General features: G+C 42.3%; 1 protein-coding gene across 5 annotated transcripts in view; it reads left to right on the forward strand.

Annotated features, from left to right (window-relative positions):
* Positions 1–22,508, forward strand: part of GUK1 (guanylate kinase 1) — a 211,537-nt gene that overhangs the window by 98,533 nt on the left and 90,496 nt on the right. For all 5 annotated transcript variants that reach the window (XM_069210986.1, XM_069210985.1, XM_069210988.1 and 2 more), the window contains exon 4: positions 11,716–11,812. In XM_069210986.1, the coding sequence (XP_069067087.1) occupies positions 11,716–11,812 (97 nt within the window). The remainder of the gene's footprint in view (positions 1–11,715; positions 11,813–22,508) is intronic.

Consider the following 22,508-nt stretch of genomic DNA (forward strand, 5'->3'; position numbering starts at 1 on the left):
CCCAGCATAGGTAGTGCACCCATAGGTGCACTGCTGAGGTACCCAGGATCCTTTTAAAGGAAGTCCTGCCTTGCTAACTGCTTTTAAATTAAGGTTATATACGCAATCAACTTTGGAATTAAAAGTAGTTCCAAAGTCTTAAACTACCTTATTTTTACATATAAGTCACCCCTAAGGTGTGCCCTATGTCCCCTAGGGTTGGGTGCCTTGTAACTATAAGCAGGGACCTTATAAAAAGTGTTTTGTAAACACTAGTGAGGTAAAACATCCAAATTTGTTTTTCTCCTCACTGTAGTGAATGACTTTCATAGGCTAAAATAGGGAGACTTTATTTCATTTAAAAAGTCCCCTTAAGTGTCAGATACCTCGAGTTTGGTATCAAATTAATTATTATAATAAACTTACAATTGTTGGATTTATTATAACTAGTTCCTGTAAAGCGTTTTAAATTATGCCTGAAAAGTTACCAACTTCAGCTCACTTGTGCCCTTCTCTGATTGGCCATCCTCTGACAGCCTGGCCAGGCTGCCTTGATGAGGTGTGAAGTGGCCTGGGCTGAACACAAAGGATTTGCCTGGGGGAGGAGAAATGCCTCAGCATATGGGGAAGCAGGAAGGGGGAAGGCTGCCAAACTAGTCTTCAAAGGCAGGTGAGGACATTTGGAGCAACTCAGCAACTTACTCACATCCTGCAACCCCAGACAATTAGGTGCCCTCTTGATTAGATTAGGAGAGGGCAGGAGAGGGGTGTTTAGGATTTTTATCCACACCAGTGGGTGAGCTCAGTCAGGTCTAACCTCCAAAAATCATTTTCAGCGATGTTGGATTTTTGAAGAATGTTGCTCCCTGGGATTGATTTTATTTTTCTTCCATACTTCCCAGAAAGTGGTCATCACAGGGGGAAGGACCCTGCCTCTGATTGGAGAACCAGGAACCCCTAATTTTCACCCAGGAGCAAGGATATATATAGCAGAGCTGCACCCACACCTCAGATCCCTACAAGGAAGAACATCAGAAGAAGGACTGCCCTGCTGTACACGTGGGTTTCACCACAAGAAGGACTTTGCCTGGCTTTAACTGTTTCAAGGAGGGACTCCCTGTTTGCTACAGGTGAGAAATTGCTGACCAGAGTCCCCTGTCTCAGATCCTGAAGAAACTGACCAGCTGACCACTGTAGATTGGCCGTTTTGGAGTTTGAGCCAGGTGCATTCTGGGAGTTGTAGGCTGCGCCCTCAAGGAGCAACTCAGAGCTTCTGGAACCGTAGGGTGAGCGGTGGACTCCTAAAGGACCATAAAAGATGTTCTGGAAGAAGATCCAGACGTTTGGAGAAGATTGGAGAACTTTTTGAAAAAAGCTCCATAGAGGGACTGACTCACCGCTGCGATCCTAGGCAGCTTTCCTCAACTGCGACCCGGTCTGACTTGCAGGTTCGTCCCGCTGAAGAAAATCTCAGAAAAAGTGACTACGTCCGAACGTGGAAAGCTGACCAGGACTTCCCTCACCATGTATCCGAAGAGGACTCCAGGGACGTCAGATCCAGATTCAGGTTCATCCCGGTCAAAGGATTTTCATCTCGAAAAATCGTCTAAGGCAGAACGTAGAAATCTTAACAGAGGTCTCCTGCGGCGTGTATCCGAGGAAGGGCTCCAGGGAGGTCGGATTGGACTAGTGACTTAGTCCTGCTGAAAAAAATCTTCAAGAAAACGACTAAGTCCGAAGGTAAACTTTTGACAGAGGCCTCCCGTTTGCTGTAGCCAAGCAGGGCTCCATCGCAGTCAGCCTTAAACCTTGACTTTGCCCTGGTCGAGGTGTGACCAGATTGGCGCTATACATTTCTGTGTGCTAAAAAAAACACTAATTCTTGAAAAATTCATATCTCCAGTTCCCCTTCTCCGATTTTATTTGTTTTGGTGTCATTTTAAAGATAACAATATTTCCTATTATTATAAAATGTTTTTGGATTTTTAAACTGTTTCTTGTGTTTTATCTATTTCTGTTTTGAGATACTTGAATGCTTTACACTTTGTCTCCTAATTCAAGCCTTGTTGCTCGTTGCCAAGCTACCAAGGGTTTAATTTAGTGAGTCCTAACTGGACTTAAGTGGGGGTTAGTGGCCTATTGCTAAGCGTAGGTACTTACCTGCCCTTACCAATATTCCACTTTCCAACACTGATGAAGACTGAGAAACAGTGCCAACCATAGTACAAGTACTTGAGCCTTTAAGCAGGACTTTGTTGACAGCATTTTGCAAGAGCATAAGGAAACAACAGTGCTATGAATATAGGAGATATTGATGTGATGTAAATTCAAGTAGTTAAAGTGTAGCTGCCTTGAATTAACTGCTCCATCCTTAAGCACACTATCGGTGGCCACATGCCAAGTGGAGCACCCTCAACCAGCACTTGCTTTAAAGCCAACTTGAGATTGCATTCTGGGACTTCGTTTCAGTTTCTCTGATGCAAAGCACTGTTGCCTTAAAAACCGGGACTGCTTGCAAAAGTGCCACATATGACATGATATGAGATCACTTTACTTGTCAGCTGTAACTAGTGTGTTTTGGTTCAAAGCTATGAGCCAGAAGGCAGCCCTTATTAAGCCACTGGTGTTCCCGGTTTACAGACAAACAAATAAAGTAGCTTAGTGCGCTCTTTGTGCCAAGTTCACAGCGGTGACCTATAAAGTACAACAGTCAGGCAAAAACATTTGAATTTGAGAATATCTTGATGGTAGACTGTATGTCATCTTTTTCCTTCGGGAACCCGTAAAAGCTGCCTCTGCTACTGAAAACAATAGGTACGGTTCTTTTCAGAACAAACACCATCTACCAGCACCAAAATGACATTTCGCCTCCTAGTTTTTAGCCACCTTGAGACTTGCATATTGATTTGCTTGTCACTTTACAATCACTAGACTGCATAATGTGAAACATTGCAAAATGTGCTTCCTTTGGCTGCCATTTTAGGTGTAGACAGGCAAAGTAATAATTGTCTAATAGAGGATAACTTGTATCTAAGGTGAGGACACTGATCACTGCCACTGCACTACACATGGCATATCCCAATTAGGGGTGGATGTGGGTGCTTTTGTAGTGTATATTTTAAAATTTTATGTTAGACAAAGCATGGGAACTGGCGCACAATTCTTGAAACCATATTGCTTATAATAAAACTGTTTCCTTTGTGACTGTCTAACTTAAAATCAGAAAGAGAATGATTATATTTTCGAGGCCTTCAAGTAAGTTGGAAAAATGTTATGTATATTGTAAAGTGCACCAACATCTGCAAGGGTATCCTGGCACTGAGCAGATGTGTGTCTAGACCTACCTATGGTAAGTTGGTTTATTGAAAAGCCAGGTATTCAGCTTATTTTGGAAGTCAATAAGAGAGGGGGAGGCTCTGATGTGGAGTGGAAGCTCATTCCACACTCTAAGTGTACGTTAACGTCTGGCCTCTTGATCTGGTTCTGTGTAAGCATGGGATGCATGCGAGTAGATGTCTTGCAGGAACTAATGTGTCTGGGTGGTTGGTGGAAGGAGATGCAACTGTTCAGGTATGTGAGGCCTGAGTTATGTAGTGCCTCTAATGTGTGCATGAGGAGTGTGTAATGAGCACATTTATGTATTGGTATCCAGTGTAGTTCCCTGAGATGTGGAGTGATGCGAGTTCTGTGTGGGAGGTTGAGGATGAGTCTGGCTGCCGCTTTCTGGATTGCCTCTAGTCTTCTAGTGAGTTGCTTGGTGATTTATTGCTCGGGAGCTATTTGACAATCTCCTTCAGTATCTTCAAGGTGTGTAAGCCGGATGCAGTGACGGTGTTGACTTGTGTGGTCATGTCCAATTTGCTGTTGATTATTCTGAGGTTCTTGATGTGGGTCTGAGTTGGGCCAGCCACCAGTTCAAGTCCCATGGTTGAGGTGTTCATGCTGAAGATAACTACTTCTGTCTTGGTGTTCAGCTTGAGACAGTAGACTTTCATCCAATAAGCAACGTAAGACATGTATGCTCTGAACCTGTTTTTTATGTTGGATATCTTGTCCAATAGGGAGGGTATGAGTTGCGTGTTGTTGTTTGCATGGATGACATTGGCCAGAGGGATCATGTATATGTTGAAAAAAATGGGGCTGCACGATGAACTTTGAAACACTCATTAGATAAGTTTGCAGTCTTCTGAGGAGTAAGGTGCCAGGCTGACAAGTTGTATTCTTTCCATTAGTAAGGAGCAGAACCAGCAGAGAGTAGCTCCTTTTTTTCTGCTGATCAGGATTGTGGGACTGTGTCAGATCCTGCAGGGAGGTCCAAAATAACGAGGGAAGCCATGTCTCCTTTGTCAAGGAGTGTGCATATGTTGTCTGTGGCCATGAGTGCTATTTCTGTGCTGTGGTTGGGTCTGAATCTGGGCTACGTGGCATCAAGGAGCAGGTGGTTGCTGAGGTGATCTGTGAGGCTTTGGTTGCTGATGTTCTCTAAAACCTTTGCTGGGTATGGTACGAGGGAGATGATTTTGTAGTTGGAAAGTGTGACTGGGTCAGTGGATGGTTTCTTGAGCAGGGGTATGAAAGTGCATGTTTCCAGGTATCCTAGAATGTAGCTGTCAATGGCGGCATTGAGGATTGGTGTTAGTGTTTTGCTTATCAGTAGGAGTTCTCTGAAAGCATGTTGAAGGACAACGGCCAGATTGAACCCCTGAGCGGATAGTCTTCATTGTAACTATGAATTTGATTATGATGGAGGCATACCACGTGGTCAGGGTTCGTTTATCGGCTGTGATGGGAAGTTAAGTGATAACGCGGTCCGGGTGAGAGGTCTAAGTTGCCGTATATCGGGGTGATTTTGTTACATACAGACACATGCAAGACAGACGAATTCCAGTAACTTGATTTTGAGGGTTGATGTTGCTGGCGGCTTAAGGACACGCAGTGAAATCTTTGATGGCGAAGATTTCTTTGCTGCTGTTAGTGCTTGCGTCAATGCGATCTCCAAGAGCTGTGCACTTGGTGTTCCGTGTCTGCTGGTGGTAGCTTCTTAGGGCTGATTTGAAGATGTCTTTATTTGTGGTGCCTTGACTTGTTCTCCATTTGCACTCCAGTTGCTTGCAGTGGCGTTTCGTCAACTTGTATTCCTCTGTGTACCAGCTGGCATGTGGTCAGGCTCTTACTGTTGGGTTGTGAGTGAGGGGAGTCAGGGTGTCTGCATGTAGGTGATCCAACTGTTGTAGTTTTTGATGGCTTACAGCAAGTTGCTGGTGTGCTCAGGCCGGGTGCTTGAAGAGGGTGGAAGCCCACTCCTCTTCTGAGATATTCTTTGAGCTGCAGCGAGTGGTTCCCGTACTGACACATTTTTTATATCTTTCATCTTGTTAGAGGTAATGGTAGCTCCGGGTGGCTTAAGGCGGGTATAGGTGGCAGGCAAGTGGCACCACAAAGTGAAAAAAAAAAAACTGTATATCGCGAGCCACTTACACCCCTTGCCTTGTGGAGCTTTTGGAATCAGAAATGTTGTGTACAAGTGATCAAAAGGGCCTGTGCCGGTTGCACCGACCTACGATCAGCAGCAGTACTGTAGCTGGCCATGTCAGTTTTAGTGCAACATTGAGGTGACACATCTTAATGTTGCTCCCCTGCCAGAACGGATCAGCAGTTGTCACAAGAAGACTACAGTTGGTACAGAGGGATTCTCCTTCTGGTTATTACAGCATCAGGAGTGAGGCTGTTGGGGGGGGGGAAGGGTCTTAAAAAGGGTTTAGCAGCAGTAACAGGATCATTTTTGTGGTTTGTGTTCCTTTTGACGGTGCGGAGCACTATGGCAGTGGCCAACGTAGTCCAGGCTTTGTCATTAACTGGGTATTTGCCAAGGTGAGCAGAGGGTAATTCATGGTCATAGAGAGGCTAGGGCTCCAAAATCGGGATCCTGTTTTCTCTGGATCTGCTTTCAGAGTGAATGTGTAGCATTCCAAATTAGTGCCTCTTCTACTCCTCACTGCCGTATCCTGTAGCATGCTGTCCTCCTTGCTGACCGCTGGCAGGCTGGGGTGCTTTGTTAGCCTTGAGAAGAAGGCTAACCTATAGTGCCAGTAAGGACAGATTGAGGGCGGGGTAGTTTCTTATTGGAGACAGCAAGAGCAGCATGACAGCAGCAGCAGCAACAACTGCCAATATGGGATCAGTCCCATGTTTCAGCAACAGACCTACACCATCTCGAGCACGGCCTGTCCCCAGGGACACCAGTGTTTACCCAAAACACATGGTCTCTCAATTACAGGGATCCCTGCTTGGATTCACTATCCAGGCCAGGGAGTGTAATCTTAAGTAGGAGACCTCCCCCCAGCAGGAGGAAAGAAGCTCTGAGATCTAGCCCTTCCAGGCCAGCGTTCCGGGGAAAGGGGTCAGAGGCGCAGCTCTGATCGAGCTCCTGGCAGAGAGGAGCATAATGGGTTTCTCAAGCTGCATGGAGAAGGATAGTATAAGCAGCTTTTAAATCAAAGTTGGTTGCGGGAGCAGAGGAAAGTTAGTTGATGGGACTTCCTCTGTAGGCTGAAGGTCTGGCCATTTCAGTAACATCTGGACAGCTTGGTAGCTAGTGGTTAGTAGAACGTGGGCCTGAGATTGTCATGCTGTGAGACAACTTCCGGGACAATGCCAATAATAGAGATTTAGTTTGGATGTATGTACTGGTTTTTCTATATCACAAACCTAGTTGGATCCTAATAAATTTGAAATATTTGCTGTTGCACTGAATTTCACACATGCTAAGTTGTTTTAGGCATAGTGACTTTAATTAGTTTGGCGGGAAGTGCAAGACTCGGGATTAGAGCCCAGGTTCCAAATCAGGCAGTTTAGCCACTAGGTCACTAGGCAACATGTTCTGTTCGATAACAGAACCTATTTAAGGACAGTTGCTGAATTTTCCTCGTTAAAAATAGTTGCATGGCAGATCTGATGTAATTTCAAAGCAGAAGCATGAAGTAGCCAGTAAAGGGTGGGGTTGGGAGTGTCTAACTCTTTCCCCTATAGAACTTCATGTAGGAGAAAGAGCGCTTGTCCTAGATTGCGGTCTGTTGGTACACACTTTAGCAATTCTACCTTTAAGTTTAACTTTTTGTCTGTAGCTGGTCTAGCGCAGAGCCCAAGCAGAATGTAGCTCGCGTATCTGTGAAACATACGTAACTCTTGCAAGGTGTGGACACTTTTGATATTGTACTCTATTTTGAGACAAGAATGTGTGTCAGGCTGAATGACTCAGCAGACTGTAATCTTAGCCACAGTACGTTTCCTGTGAATAGTTTTCAAAACTGCCCTTGAAGCCTTTCTTTGCACAATATACATACGCCCATTATACCACGCTATTGGTTGTTTTGAAACTTTTGGAAGAATCAATTTTTTCGTAACCTTCACCAGTAAAGTGACGGTTTCGACTTAACTGTGTGTGTGTCTCTTACCGGACATGTTTAAAAAAATTTGGAAGCTTGAGCGCTCAATGGTACAGTAAGTGAATATCCCGAAACAGACTGCAGACGTTTTGCAATTACTGAAATCGTGAATAACAGTTCAGGGTTTCAATTTGGGATGCAAGTGGAGTTGAGTTTTAGAATGTTTTCAACTGCATTTCTAGTTTACATCTTTTCATGAAGGGAGTGAAAACAGATCTAGATTAGAAACTGGACAGAAAAGGAGCCTGTTTTGAGCATGGTATACGCTGTCCATCATATTTAAGTAAGGGACATTACTAAAGGTTGCTAAACTATAGTTTAAGTGCTCGAGCCAATCTCTTTAAATGTTGGCTTAATTTAATTTCCTGTAAAACGAGGGATTTTAACAGGAACAATAACATTCTTATCTAGATTGTAACATTTGTTTTTTCATAATTCATATAATTTCTTACCTATTTGTGCTCACACGGTCTTACAGTTGTTTACAGTGAGCGTATTAGTGTTTCCAAACTCTGCAGTTGAATTTTGTGTGTTAAACTGGAAGCCATAAAACTCATCCAGAACCGTGTTTATTCTCTAGGAAAAACCCAGAGTCTAACTAGTGTTTTTGGCCAACTGCGACATGAGTGAACAGATTTGCCTCTGAAAAAAGCTGACTAGGTAGATGTTCTCACATACTTTATCGTGTAGCAATGACTACAGACATCCTCTCCCAACAAAATGACAAAGTGGGGAAAAGGGGATGAATCACCCTTCCCTACTCATGAATAATCTACTTTGAAATCCAAAGGCTCAGAGGTGTTTTATTCCCATTCATGTACTATAAGTGCACTCTCAAGCCTTAGCATGCACGCAAACTGTTGTTCCACAATGAAAGCCACAAAAGAAAACACAGCCAGGGCAGTTGTTCCCAAATCTTCCTGCCAGCTAGCTATCATTTTATCAATCTTTCAGGGTGATGAATCACTGTAGGCTATAAAGCTGGATGTAATAAAAACAAGCAGTTGTAATGGAATGGGTCTCGCGTTTGCTGGAGTTAGAGCTGTTCGCATTTTAAACTCCTAACCGGACTTTTCTTGCCACATAAACTGAAAAGTAAAACAGTTTCACATGTGGAAGCCCACGGCCACCATGAAACGTGATGGAAACACACAAAAGGAACCAGAAGTTGGCTCGCTGTGAAACATATCAGCAAAAGTGCAATTATCCATGTAACCGGCAAAAGTGCAATTAGCCATGTAACCGGTAAAAATGCAGTTAGCCTTATAACAGGATCGATGTCATGCAAAAGCGCTCACCTACTGCCAGGCGAGATCACACTGCCTGTGAAATAAAGAGAAAAAGTAGTCCAGAAACCATACGGAAAACATGGAGCCTCGTATGTTTTCAGTAGTTGGCCGGTGCGCTCGAGGAGGGATAAACACAGGAAAAGGCATGACATATGCATGCCTTTCACTAATGTAATGAAGCAAATTTTAAAAGGCAAGCCCACGAACCAACCAAATTAATGGGCGTTGTTGAAAGCCCATAGAGCGATTACATCAGAGACAGAGCGCTTTGCGCTTGACCCTAGAAACATATGTCACTGAAAGAAGAGACCCTGGATTTTTGTCTAATTCCCTTCATTGAGATTGTGAAATAAATGAAAATTACATGGTCATTGTGAAAAACAGGAAGACTTGATACTTAATAAAGGAAAAGACAAATATTACCTTATAAACTTTACCAAAGTTACTTGCATTGACAGGCCCTGTGAAAAATGTTAGCCTGGCTGAAATAAAAGTCGGGCCTCAGCGGGATCAGAGCTTGTTGTCTAAAAGACTAAATAAAGAAGTCTTCTTGTTGAATGGGAAACATGACATGCTTGTATGATAGTTGGAAAGAAGTAGATTTTTCTGGCTTTGTGTTAGTCCTGTCAGATTTGGGATGGTCTTCCCCAAACATTTTGCCTTCCTGTTAGATTTTATCCAACACTATATTTGCTTGTTTTAGGACACTGAGCACTTAATCATTTCTAACTAGTGCTAAAGTGCAGGTGCTCATGCCTCAAAGCATGGTAATAGGAGCTTATCCCCAATTGGCATATTTAATTGACCTATACGTCCCTAGTAAAGTGGCACTACATGTACCCAGGGCCTGTAAATTAAATGCTACTAGTGGGTCTGCAGCACTTTAGTACCCACTAAAGTAGCCCTTGAAACATCTCGGGCTACCATTTCAACCTGGCAAAATAAATATTTGCCAGGCCCAAACCTTTCTTCTTAATATTTAATAGTCACTCCTCCAGTAGACCCTGGACATCCCTGAGAGCAGGGTGCAATGTATTTAAAAATAGGGCATGCACCTTTTAAGTTTTACATGTCCTGGTAGTGAAAAACTCTTAAATTAGTTTTTCAGTACTACAAGACCTAGCTCTCCCATAGGGTATCATTGGAGTTACTGTATCACATTTTATAAGTGGGATTTCTAAATGGGAATAGGTAACCAGTGCTTCTGGAATCCCAGTTTAAAATCCTAACATGATGATAATGTCGGATTTTAAATTGTACTTCAGAAAATGCCACTTTCAGTATGTTTGCATTTTCCTGCCTCAGCCGTTTAGTGCTTATACCTCTTACCTGGGTCACATAGGTGGGTGTAGCTGATGGTTGAGCTTTGTGTTTTCTTCCTAGACTGCCACGCACAATAGGGATCTTAGTTGTTTCTGGATGTGTGATCCCTGACAGGATGGGACAGGCTCAGCACAGCCCCACTTGATTAGGCTGTGTCTTGCCTCCACAAAAAGTGCTGCATACCCCCCCTGTAGCTAGTCTGGAACCAGGAATGGAACGGTAGGATATGTGAGGACTTCAAAGGGAAACCTCTAGAAGATTCTTTCCCACTTCGGAGGCAGAACTGGGAATAAATACTTGACCTTTGACACCAACTCTTCAGTACACTTCTGGGCCTATGGATACTTTGCCAGGAAGAAAGACTGCTGTGCTGTTACAAAGACTGTCACTCTGCTGGAATGCTGCTCTGAAGGAACTGCTGCCCTGCTGTGCTGGCCTGCTGCCCTCCTACACAGGGGAAGAAGGATATGACCCGAGCTTAATCATGAACCCAGAGTGACTCAAAGGGCTAGTCTGCTGGCCTCCTGATCTGAGTCTCGGGGAAATAAGTCTACCCAGCCAGCTCCTGGACCCTGCTGCAGTGAGTTCCCCAACCCCCCCCACCCTGTGTATTGCCCCTCAGGTCCTGAACCCCTGCTGTGGTTCAGTAAGCTTAAATCAAGCTTTTCGGCTCTTTGTGACACGTGAATCAGCCTGTTCGCACTAGCCTCACCGCTCACACTGAGAATCCGCGCAAACCATCACCAACCTTTCTGTTCGCACCACAGCATTCACCGCCCGCAGGGTGCCAGAAATGTGAAACTCCAGCCCTCCCATCTGCGATGCCCAGCCTACACTTCGCCACACCGACAGCCTCCCGTGGTGCTCGGCTTGCTCCCTGTGGCCCTCTCGAATGCAAACAAGACCGTTGCCACAAAACTCAAGACCTTCAGCAAGACTAACCTGGGTCTGTATCTGACCTGCTCTCCATCGGGTCGGTCTGAACTTTTGACTTTGACCTGGTCCTGTATGACCAGATAGCTGCAGTTGGTGCTTGGTACTTTTACGGTCGATTTTATACTTTATTCTTTAAAAGTTAATAACTCTGGTTTTGGTCGTGTTTTAGTTATTAAAATCAGCTCTGTTTTTTCAACTTGGTGTGGCATCTTATTATAAGGTATTTTCACTGTTTTGTTGTTTGAAATGTTGTGTAAATACTTCACACATTGCCCTTAGGTTAAATCCGATTGCTCAATGCCAAGCTACCATAGGGTTGAGCACAAGTTGTGCCTACCCTGATAAGGATTGTGGCGGTTGTATGACCATGGCTCACACCCCAGTCAACAAGTAACACACTTCCTCACCCTTAGCAAAGTACTCAAAAACATAGGCTTGTTTTGGAGACACAGTAATGTTGGAGTTAAAGATCCAATGTTTGGCAGATGCATCCTTCCCCATTCACTCACTAGTCAGTTGATTTTGTTGGTTATTTATCTCCTTGTCTTCCTATTGGATCAGAACTATGTAAAATTATATCAGCTTTTATGAAACTTTGGGTTTATACCCTGAGATGTGTATTAGACAGTGAAGTGGAAAGGATTTTTTTGAGTTGCAAAAATGAACTTGTTGTAGACCTAAAAAGAATTAGCTAAGAAATGAGCAGTCTGGTGAAAAATCACATTTTGTTTTTATTTGTCCAGATTACCACTTTGTTTCTCGAGCAGACATGGAGAAAGCAATCAGCAATGGGGAATTCATTGAGCATGCAGAGTTCTCCGGCAACCTCTATGGAACCAGGTACCACTAGTCTTTAATATGTCCTTAATAACCTCATGAAAAGAAAGCAAGTCATCATTACTACTTTGCTCGAATTTACACACAACATTTAATTTGGTGTTTTGGATATTTTGTTTAACCTTCAAGTACAGATTCTGAAGTAAAATGATAATTTAAATCTTCCTTTCCAGGTAGATATCATGACGTGCGTATTTGTCAAGGTGTACAGCTGTTAGGCAGACATAAAGGTGATCATTTAGTGACAGATGATTAATGCAGTAACCAGAGGAAAAGTCAAGTTGTAGTCTGAAATAATTAATAGTGGTTTATCACTTTTATTATTACAGTCATTGAGGTCACATAGTTCGCAATGCAATCTTAATGTTGGGAATGTTAATTCAGTGTCCTGCCTCTGTTGCTCAGGGAAACTCTAGTACTAAAAGTAGAAATCTCCCTGCTACCTCCCGAGCTATACCCAATGTCCTCCCTAACCAGGAAACTTATGTTGACCTTCCCACTTCATTGTTCTGCCCAAAGACTGTTATTATTGTAGCCGAGAAAACACAACAAGGTGTGGCAGCTGTGTTGCTGGTCTGAAATCCATGCCACAGGCATATAAGCGTATGGGAGAAGCAGCCATTTAAAAGAGAAATTCTACATCTTTATCAGTGGATTCTCTCTGCTATTCATAACAGTAGAATGTGTTTGATGTTTCGTAACATCATTGAATGCATCTTATAAATGTGTATTTTACATTTTGAAAATCATGTCAAAAATAAAACATGCCCGATAGTAACAACTCTGCAACTTTCTAGATTATCCATAATCTCGGAACGCTCTTAACTACGAAGATTGCAAAAGTGTTTCCTTTGGAAAACATCAGTTCAAGGAAAATTCCTGTCTTTGTCGTGTATTCAGCTAGTTGGACGAGTCATGTTGCATTCGGGTTCCGAAGGCCTTGTGAATTTCTGCAGTCCATGAAACCAGGCTAAATATGTGTCCATTTCTTTGGTGCCTAGAAGATCCGTATCCTGCATCGCAGGATCTTCTTTCATAGTCATAGGTCTTAGGATAACTTCCCAGTGCTTGTGTGGACCCTAGGAAACTTGTTTCACAATTATGTCCAAAGAGGTGCTCAGAAATTAACGTGTAGATGTTAGACAACTCTAAGCAATCTTTGTTAGACAATTTCCCCCCCAAGCGAATATTACTCTGAAAAATATATTTACAAAACTCCATTGCAGCTTTTTTTATTTTTTTTATTTTTTTAGACTTGACTAATGCTAAAAAGAGTGAAGGAGGATGGAGGAATTACTTCTAGCTATTACATTAGCTGTGCCTTATAAGACAGCTGGATGCTTCCGATCTCGGAATGCTCTGTACTGGCAGTTAGTTGCCTCTCCGATCACGTTCTTTTTCTTTTTTTTTTTTGTCTCAAGAAGGTGGGTCTGAGGAAAACTGTTTATTTTTCCAATTTTCCACACATTTTTTATTAACAATGTCGACATTATTAAACCATTTGATGCTTTTCAACATTGAGAAGAATTTCCAAACTTTCTTTGGTTTTCCTAGCAACCTTTTTGTCACAATGAGGTCGCTGTTTGTGAGGAGACTTTCATGTGTCGGAGAAAAAAGCTTAAAACTCTCCTAAGGTTTGTGAAACCTGCCTTCCTGGTTCACATTCCAACAACCAAATGTGAATTTTGTGTAGAAAATGTTTTTTTTTGTTGTTGATTTTTTTCAAATATTTTTATTATATAAATTCATGATAATACAGTACAGTTATAATGGTAAAATAAATTATTCACATGACAACCTCGACGAAATCAGGTACTGGATATATAGTTATTTTAAACATTACAGAATGATATTCTTATAATCTTGTGAGGAATAGAAAAAGGGAAAGTAAAAGAGAAGCTATGAAGGAAAAAAGAAGAGACAGGAGGAGGAGGAGAAGAGGCAAGCCTTTGAGAACTATTGAGAGCACATTGCTTGCTAAAGAAGAGTTGATCTTTTGTAAATAAAGATCCAGTTTGGACTATAAGAGCCAAGAGAAGTTGTTCTTGAAAGTTACATTGTGCAGTGTATTATCTGCACTTCTAATAAAACAAGCCCATGCCCACCATGTGAGATCTGAAATATTATTGTCAATCTTCCAGTTAGAAAGTATAGTTTTAATACCCATAGATAGACATATGTCAATAAGAATACCATCCTGGCTAGATAAAGATTCTGCCAAGTGTGTGTCAGAGTAAGCTTGTATAGCCAAAGAGACTAACAAATGAGTTAAAGACAATTTAATATTAAAAATATTAGACAATGCGACTTCAATATCTTTCCAGAAGGGCCGTATATGTTTACAATAAAACAGTAAATGGTCTATGACACCCTGAAAAGGATGGCAATGCCAACAAGCAGCTGAGGACAAGAGCCCTTGTTTGTGTAAATGTTCAGGGGTCCAGGTCGATCTATAAGATGTCCAAAAGGAGGGAGATTTTGTAACACTGGAGAGAACCTCATATATTGTCCCACCTTATGAAAGGAATGGATTTAGTATTATATTTAGAACAAGGATTTCCCCATGCCCTTTGAATCTGAGCCATGTCTGGCTTGACGTTTTCTGCAAGGTTTTATAGGTTATTGATGCTGTATGATTCTTGGACAAAACTTCTAACATAGAGAATATCCATAGATGCCCAATGTTTCCAGAAGGATAAGACGGGATGTAATTTAATATCGGTATTAAACAACAGGAAAGCGAACTCTGAGCAGCTTTATCCTCATCGTTAGAAAAGACCAACACATCATCAGCATATGCTGCCAGTGTTGGGGAACCACTATTAAAAGGGATATCTTTTATTGTATCATTAATTTGAATGGAGTGTAAGAACAATTTAAATAACAGTAGAAAAAGGAGAGGGGATAAAGGACATCCTTGTGTGATACCCGTTGATAAACAGAACTTACCTGATAAGTTCTATATTATCTGATATGTTTTCTTCATGCTGAAGGTGTCTGATAAACTGCCATGGCCATTCGTACAAAGCGAGTGCCCAAATTAATTTTTTCTAGTTTTGATCGTAAAGAAGTCCAAGAGATGTTATCAAACACCTTCTCCACATCTAAGGCTATGGCTATTGTGGGAGGAGGAATCTGTTTGAGTTTCTCAGTTACGTGGCAGAAAGTTCTGATATTATCGGCTGCCAGATGTCCCTTAACTAATCCAGTTTGTGAGGGGGTGAATAGGAGATGGAAGAACCCTTCTTATTTAAGAGCCAAAAGCTTAGTTTATAACATAGGGTGGAAGTTGTTAATTTCTAATGGATCTTTACCCTCTTTTGGTATCCCCACTATATGAGCATCAGAAGTTGAACCTGAGAGTTCTCCTCGCAAATCAAATCTGTTAAAAAGAACCAACAGGTGGGGTAGTAAGATATGTTGAAAAATCTGACAGAAAGAAGCAGAGAATCAATCTGCAACCTTTTTTGGCTTGAGAAAATTAATAGCTTTAGTAATTTTGGCTTATATGATTCGTTTATTAAGAGCTTCTACATCTTTTTCAGAGATTGTTGGGAGCTGAAAGGGTCCCAAGAAAGCTATACACGCTTCTACATTCGATGTATTCCCCTTCTGAAGAGGATTATATAACTCAGAATAAAAGTTCTGAAAAGCTTCCGCTATTTTAGCTTGATCTGTTTGAAAACTACCATTATTGTCTTTAATGACTGGTATATTAATAGATTTTTTTTGTCCTTGAGAGTTAATGAAAAAAGCCTACCCGTTTTTTTTGTGTTCCAAAAGAGTTCAAAAAGAGTTTTAGCTTTAGATTTGGAAGACCATATATGGGCCCGATCGTTTAAGATTTTATTATAGTCAAATGTAAGATGTTTAATTTTAGATGTAGTTAATATGGATCAAGGTTTAGTATCCTATCTTTTTCGAAAGATGGGATTTGTTGCTCTAAAAGATTCAGTCTTACATTTACTGCCTGTTCCTATTTGACATAATGCCTATCACCTCTTCCCAAATAGTTGTTTCCATGGCGTCCATTTTGCTTCAATATCCATATCCAAGGTGACATTCTCTTTAAAGAAGTGAGTTAAAGATTGGGCTGTTTGGTATTTTGATGCAAAATCAGCGAGTATGTTGTCATTCATTCTCCATTATTTAGGGTGTTGAACAGATAGATAGATTTAAGATTAGTGTGACGTATCCATGGTACGATGTGCAAATCGACTCAATTAGTGGAGTCAGTGGCTGATTGTACCAAGGTTTTGCTAATGAAAAAAATAGTAAATTCTCAAGAGTATTGTGAATGTGCGAATAAAAGGTCAAATCACTACCTGTGGGATTGTGTAGTCTGCAGATGTCAGTTAGTTAATTATCCTCCACTAGCGTATGGAATGGTGTATGAGAGCAATTAGGTCTATAAGTGCACTGTGAAAGTCTGAGTGAAGAAGTATCAAATAGGAGATTAAATTCACCTGCAGTATAAGTTTACTATCCTGAGGGAGTTCATTTAATTTTTGATTCAAAGAAGACCAGTAGGCCAGGTGATGACTGAGCATACATGTTTGCAATAAAAAAGGAAAAGCCATCTTTGACTTTAGACAGTAGCCATCTACCCTGATCATCATGCACAAAAGTATCAACTGAGCACCTGGCTTGTTTAGAAATCAAAGTAAACCCTCAATTCTTCTTATCAAGTGGCAGAGACCACGTGCAATCAGAAACCCAGGAGGGTTGCATCCTACCAGATTCTGTCTGCCCAGCTCTGGTCTCCTGAAGTAGTATAATACCATTCTTCAAGTCCGACAATAATCTAAAACCTTTTTCTGTTTGCTTTGGTGATTAAGTCCTTTAGTGTTAAGAGGAATAATTTTAAGTGGTGCTGAAATCATCATGCAACAATACTATTCAAAACAGCATGGTATGCACCGGGGAATAACCTCCATAGGACTGTAAAAGAGAGGAACACTAAAAAGAAAAGAATGGAAAAGAGAGCAAATGATAAGGAAAGGGAAAGTGACAAGTAATGGATATCATTGCAGTGTATTTAAGAGGAGATATCTAAACCCCCAATTCAAACCCCATACCACCAGACCCTCAAACCATCCTATGATCTCACCCCAAAGCAGAAAAGGGGCCATGTAGACCTCAAAACAGGAACACGGTCTAGGAGAAAGAACTTCGGACCTGAGCAGAATAATGGTTATGAAAATACTAACCAGAGAATTAGTAAAAAAAATATCAATTAAACACCCTACAAATACGTTGCCTCTAATGAGGAAAAGGAAATCAAATGACAAAATATTTCTTAATAACTAGTACATCTAATTACTGATGCATTGTAAAATCATATCAGTAGCATTCAGTCGTTAGGGTAAAAACTTTCAACATAAATATATTGTTCGAATGGGTGATGGAGCTGGTATTAAATATTTTAAATATGAAATACCTGAAGTGCATTATGACCAGAAGGTAGACAACTTTACATTTTACCTTAACCAGGATAACTAGCAAAATTCATGACAAAAGATTATCCATTGTGTGTTAAAATTACCTAATGCTTTATCTGAATCAATATTCAGAGCAAACTTCCTGAAAAATATTATCCATTGAGGGGTGAAATTACCTTATGCATTCTCATATGAACCAAGATAACAAAATTAATGAAAACTAATATTATCCAGTGTGTGGTGGTGTTAGAAAAATGCAAAGCAAAACATCAAATCTAGACCACGAGGAGAAAAATCAGTGAGATGTACTGGAATCTAACACCTTTTTCACAAAGGCCCCTCGATCTTTAGGTTCATCATACATTTGTGAATGGCCTTCATGAGTGACCATGCTTGACCTATAAAGAAAAAGTGATGTGTTAGGATCTGAGCTCAGTACGCATTTCAAGGAAACTTTTTGTTTGATTGTAGGAAAGTGAAGTGTTATGTGTTGTGGTATTTAGTCCTCACCATGTAATACTCTCACATTACCCCAGAGATGGTCCTTGGATACACTAGTTAATCCTTTGCTCAGTCTTGGTAGTGTGGCAAAGAGCAGTCAGGCTTTGCTTAGAGGAACATGTGTTAAGCATTTCACAACACAAACATGGACAATAAGTAATTGACATGACTCAAAAGAAATCCAACATCAATTTATAAAAACATAGAGCTTACTTTTATATAAATTTAGATACCAAATCGGACAGTATAGGTTGAGGAGAACCTATACTTTATTGAGTTTAAAAGCAATAAAAATTCAGTGCAGAAATGGCATTTAAATGTTGCATTGAAGTCCATGGGGAAATGTCATATGTTGCAAAAATGCACTTAAAGATTGAGTTGCATGGAACCCTTTGTAAGGTTGAGCTAGTACCGCCCCTGGGACCAGATCACAACTGTCAGAGCAGTTTTACCTGTCCTGTGGAGTCTGGCTGCAGGGTTGTCCTGGCGGTCCATGGTGCTTAACAGAGTTGCATTGAAGTCAGTGGCAGTTGTTAACATTGGAACAGTCTGCCAGTGCACACAGCGGTACATTCATATACAAGAACAGAGTTGCATCACCACTATTAGATTCCCCTATCGTGAACTCTCCTTCAATCCCGCAATGAAGATACCTGGTCAGGGAGGCTCTGAGACCTAGGCCTGAGGTTACTCTGACTGGTCACAGGTGGGGTGGCTTGTAGATGGCAGACAAACGTGCAAACTGGAAACTTAGACTAGATCCCGCTGATAGGTGCATCGACACCACAATGGTCCCAGGAGATTGGCCCCAATAAAACAACATGGTCAGAGGGGTGCATGCATTAAAAAAAAACACTGAAGTTAGGTGCCACACATGTAGTCAGGAACACTTAACCAATCAGAACAGAGCACACACAGCAACATGCAGTGACCATGCGCCCTTCAGGACGGACATCTGGACACGTACTTTCTGGCCCACATTATGCCCACGGAAGGTCGAGGCCCACCTGCATTTGTCATCAGGACCTTATTTATGACTCTGTGACAACTGTTCACATTCTTAACCAAGAAAGGAATGTTTTAATTATTTTATGGTCCTCTGTGAAATGTATAAAACACCACTCCAAACTGATGTACATTAGGAGACAGTCCTTAGACCACGAGTTTGTAACTGCTCTCCCGGTCCTAATGTTAAATTAAATAAACAAACCGTTCCTGTTTGCCAAACACCTCTTGCCTTCTGTTTTTTTTTGTGGTAAATTCAATTTGAACAACACAGGGGTGCCACATAACAAACAACTACTTGGGGGTCGAGCTGCTTAGAACCATTGCAGGGTAAAGCGAGTGCGGGCCCTGGAACTGGGCCACAACAGTTAGCAAAATCTCAGCTGGGGCTGGGTTGCAGATGTAGGTTACAAGCTGTGCCCTGCAGCGTCGAGTTAAGGGGTTAGTTACTGGGCTGGCAACCAGCAAGCCTTGGCAGCGGTAAATGCCCCAGAATCATTTGGAAACTTACTGGGGTCTGTGAGAGTGAGGTAGCAGCCTGAAACTTGAAGGCAGGCTGGACTACGACTCCCAGAAGACACTGGGCCCCCTGGTTTTTGGCGATCCCACGGCCGCTGAAACTTCCGATTCAGCATTCGTTTTTACTTGCAGTTTGCAGGAGACTAGTGCCACTTGTCCAAGGGAGACGGAAGGTGTTTCTGGCTTCCACAGGTGTCTCTGGTCAGGAGTGATGAGTTTCAGCCAAGGACAAAGGTCCATCACGCAGTTCCCATTTGGTTGCCTCAGGGACAGAGTTTCCCTCTTTTGCTTTGGAGCAATGGGCAGAGTCCAATTGTTGGTGATGCAGAGCTTCTTCTGGTCCTTCTTTCAAGTTGGTCGATCAGATCAGCAGTTCTGGTGACGGGTATCCCTTAAATCCTGGAAATCCAGGATTTGGGGGGATTAGGCGTGTGGAGTCTAGTGGCCAATGGGCAGCTAGCTCTTACAGCGAATCTGCCCCTGAGGTGACCACGTCTGGTGGGAAAGGCCACCTTTTCGCTACCCAGAGCCCTCTCTACGGCCACTCTTAAGATGGCAGTGCAAAGACTGGGCTGCTCACCCTAGAGGTGTGGTCAGCCGTCTGGGAGTGTGTATAGTCTTGCATATCTAATTTCCAGCCTGTCTACGAGCAAATGTTCCTGGGAGCAGGAGGCGGGCTGTTTTGTCGCTGGAAGACAGCGTTGATGGCTGTCAGGGGCTGTGCAGCCTTTGAAGCCCACTGCCTTGATGGCACTATTTGCTAGTCGTGGTGGGAGGTGTGACCTGCTGCCCGTCTCAGCCCTTTGTTGTGCCCTCTGGCAGCACCCAGGCTACCTGGCAGGAGGTCAGAAACCGGTCTTGTCGGCAGCAAGGGCAGGCTGCTCGGCCAGAGCACAAATAAGGGTGACAAACAGGTTGGCATCCTCTAGTGTGCCACCTGGGTGGATGCCAGCTGTCCCTCGACACAAAAAGCGTGTTGGGAAGGAGAGGGCAAGTGTTTGACACCAAACTCGACATTTCTAGGCGGTACCATAATGGAGATAACATCCTTGGTCAACCGGGGCTTAAGTCCCAGGTTATCCTATGGACCCGTCTGCACATGTAGTGTATCTAAATGGAAAGGACCCTATAAGAGACATTGAGCTCATGCTGATATGTCTGCACCTTAAATATAATGCACCCTGCCTCCTGGGTTGCAGAGGCCTATCCTAGGGGTGTCTGACAGATATGTAAGGCAATGCATGGGACTGTGCCACTCTTGGTGATTGCAGAGTCGAACTCAAGAAGTTTAACCGATCTGGTAATGGCAGGACTGCCACCAGTACTCGGGGAGTGTCAACTAGGATGGCCCAAACTCGTGCTGCAACCCTGGGGACCACTTTACCATTAATGCCCTGGGTACCATCTACGTATTACCGGGTAAAGTCTTGCCAATCAGGTAATCACCAAGCTGACATAACCGTTTAGAGAGAGAGAGCACAGGGCCTGGATAGCAGGCTTCCAGGGCACTAACTGAGTCATACACATCAGCATTGGCGACAGAAGGTGGGGTGACCATACGTAAAGGGGCACTTTTTTACACTGTTCCACCATAGGCTTGGCATAGTCCTGTGAAAGGCCTACTTATTGACCTATCCAGTAAATGGCTTTAATACGTCTCATGCAATCCAGAATCAGTTTTGTGTGTTGATATCTCGGTGGCCAAAATATAAGTGCCCTTGGGTGATTAGCTGAAGCAGAGTTGACATGTGTCGGAATTCTGTGAGCCCTTTCTATCTCTAACCTCTGTTCAAACGATAATTCCAGGACACTTGGAAGCCATGACTCAAGAAAGGCCACACAAGATTTTTCACTGTTTTCTATTTCGGCAAACCAGAAATTCTCAAATTACCTCTCCTTTTTCTGTCCTCTAAGGCACAAAGTTTTCTTTCCAAGATACCACTTTTTGTGTCATTACGGCTGTGCTTTTCATCAAATAATTCCAATTGTCTTCAACTTTTCTAATCCTGCATTCTGCCTCCTCCATTCGATTGGCTTAAACTTGAACATCCTGCCTAAGGCCCACCATTTCACTCTGTAGACTTTCTGTATTGACTTTGGTAGATTGCGTAAGGTCGTGTAGTGAATTGAGTTACAGGAGAATGGTTTCAATGTTTTTTTAGAAATATATTTTCCCCTTAATTGGAGAGTCTTGTTTCATACGCTTTTGACTCAGTTTTTGATCTCTCTGTTCTTTCGATCCTCTCTGTTCCCCCTGAACTCCTTGTCTTTTGTGTTGGGGAGCCGTTTTTATTTTACGGAACAATTGACGGAGTTACTGCGCACTGATAGCTTTGACTACATCTGTGGTTATAAACCAAACCAGCAACACACGAAAATAGAGTGGCACATGAAATGTATATATTGATTGTTCATAGTGATCGTGTCATCAAAAAACATAGTCAGCAGTGTCTTCTAGCATTGTTACCATGTCAGTCTTTCTACCAATAAAGCCTTTGCATAAAATATCAGAAGGTGGAATGGATTTAGATTAAGATGAAGCCCCTCCACACTTATATGGTGCAAGGCAAGAAAACTGATTAATATGCACACAAAAAGACTCCATCTGCAAAGTTGAAGAAAAAAATTATGTAAAGACAAATTCTTTCTGCATATATCTATATCCAAGTAGCCTTCGCAGGCGCTAAAGTTTATGAAGTCCCAGTGATGTAGCCGTAGACAAGCTTGGTGTTCATGCCTGAGGTGAAAGGAAGAGAGGGCCTCCCCTCTCTACATAGTAAATAAAAACGAGAAGAAAAATCATTGGAAATGGTGGCGGGAGAATGAAAAACTGAGATGCTTTAAAATGGATTGTTTCTCACCTCCGTTAATGCCCACTTAAACAGCGCTGTGAGAATAAGTCAGATCGTCTGTCAAGGAGTTTTAAAGAATGGGCGCCATCTTAGATAATGAGAGGGAAACTGTTATTGAGGTAATGTGCCATAAATCAGCCTCAGGAGATTGTGAAGGCATCAAACTGAAGAGCACGCTTTGTTGTGTGAGATCCAAGGAGAAAGAAAGGTGTAAAAGGGCCCCTAGAGAGGCTTCTTCCAGGGCTGTGATTATCCCTTCAACCACTAAAGACTCCAAAGAAGAAAGATTGAGGAATGAAGATCCAAAAAGGACCAATGCCCTGAGTGCCCAGACTGCAAATACCAGTGATCCAGATTTTTTTGTTTTGTTTTTTTGTTTGT

The sequence above is a fragment of the Pleurodeles waltl genome, chromosome 10 (genome assembly GCF_031143425.1).
Source record: "Pleurodeles waltl isolate 20211129_DDA chromosome 10, aPleWal1.hap1.20221129, whole genome shotgun sequence".
Classification (NCBI taxonomy): Eukaryota; Metazoa; Chordata; class Amphibia; order Caudata; family Salamandridae; genus Pleurodeles; species Pleurodeles waltl.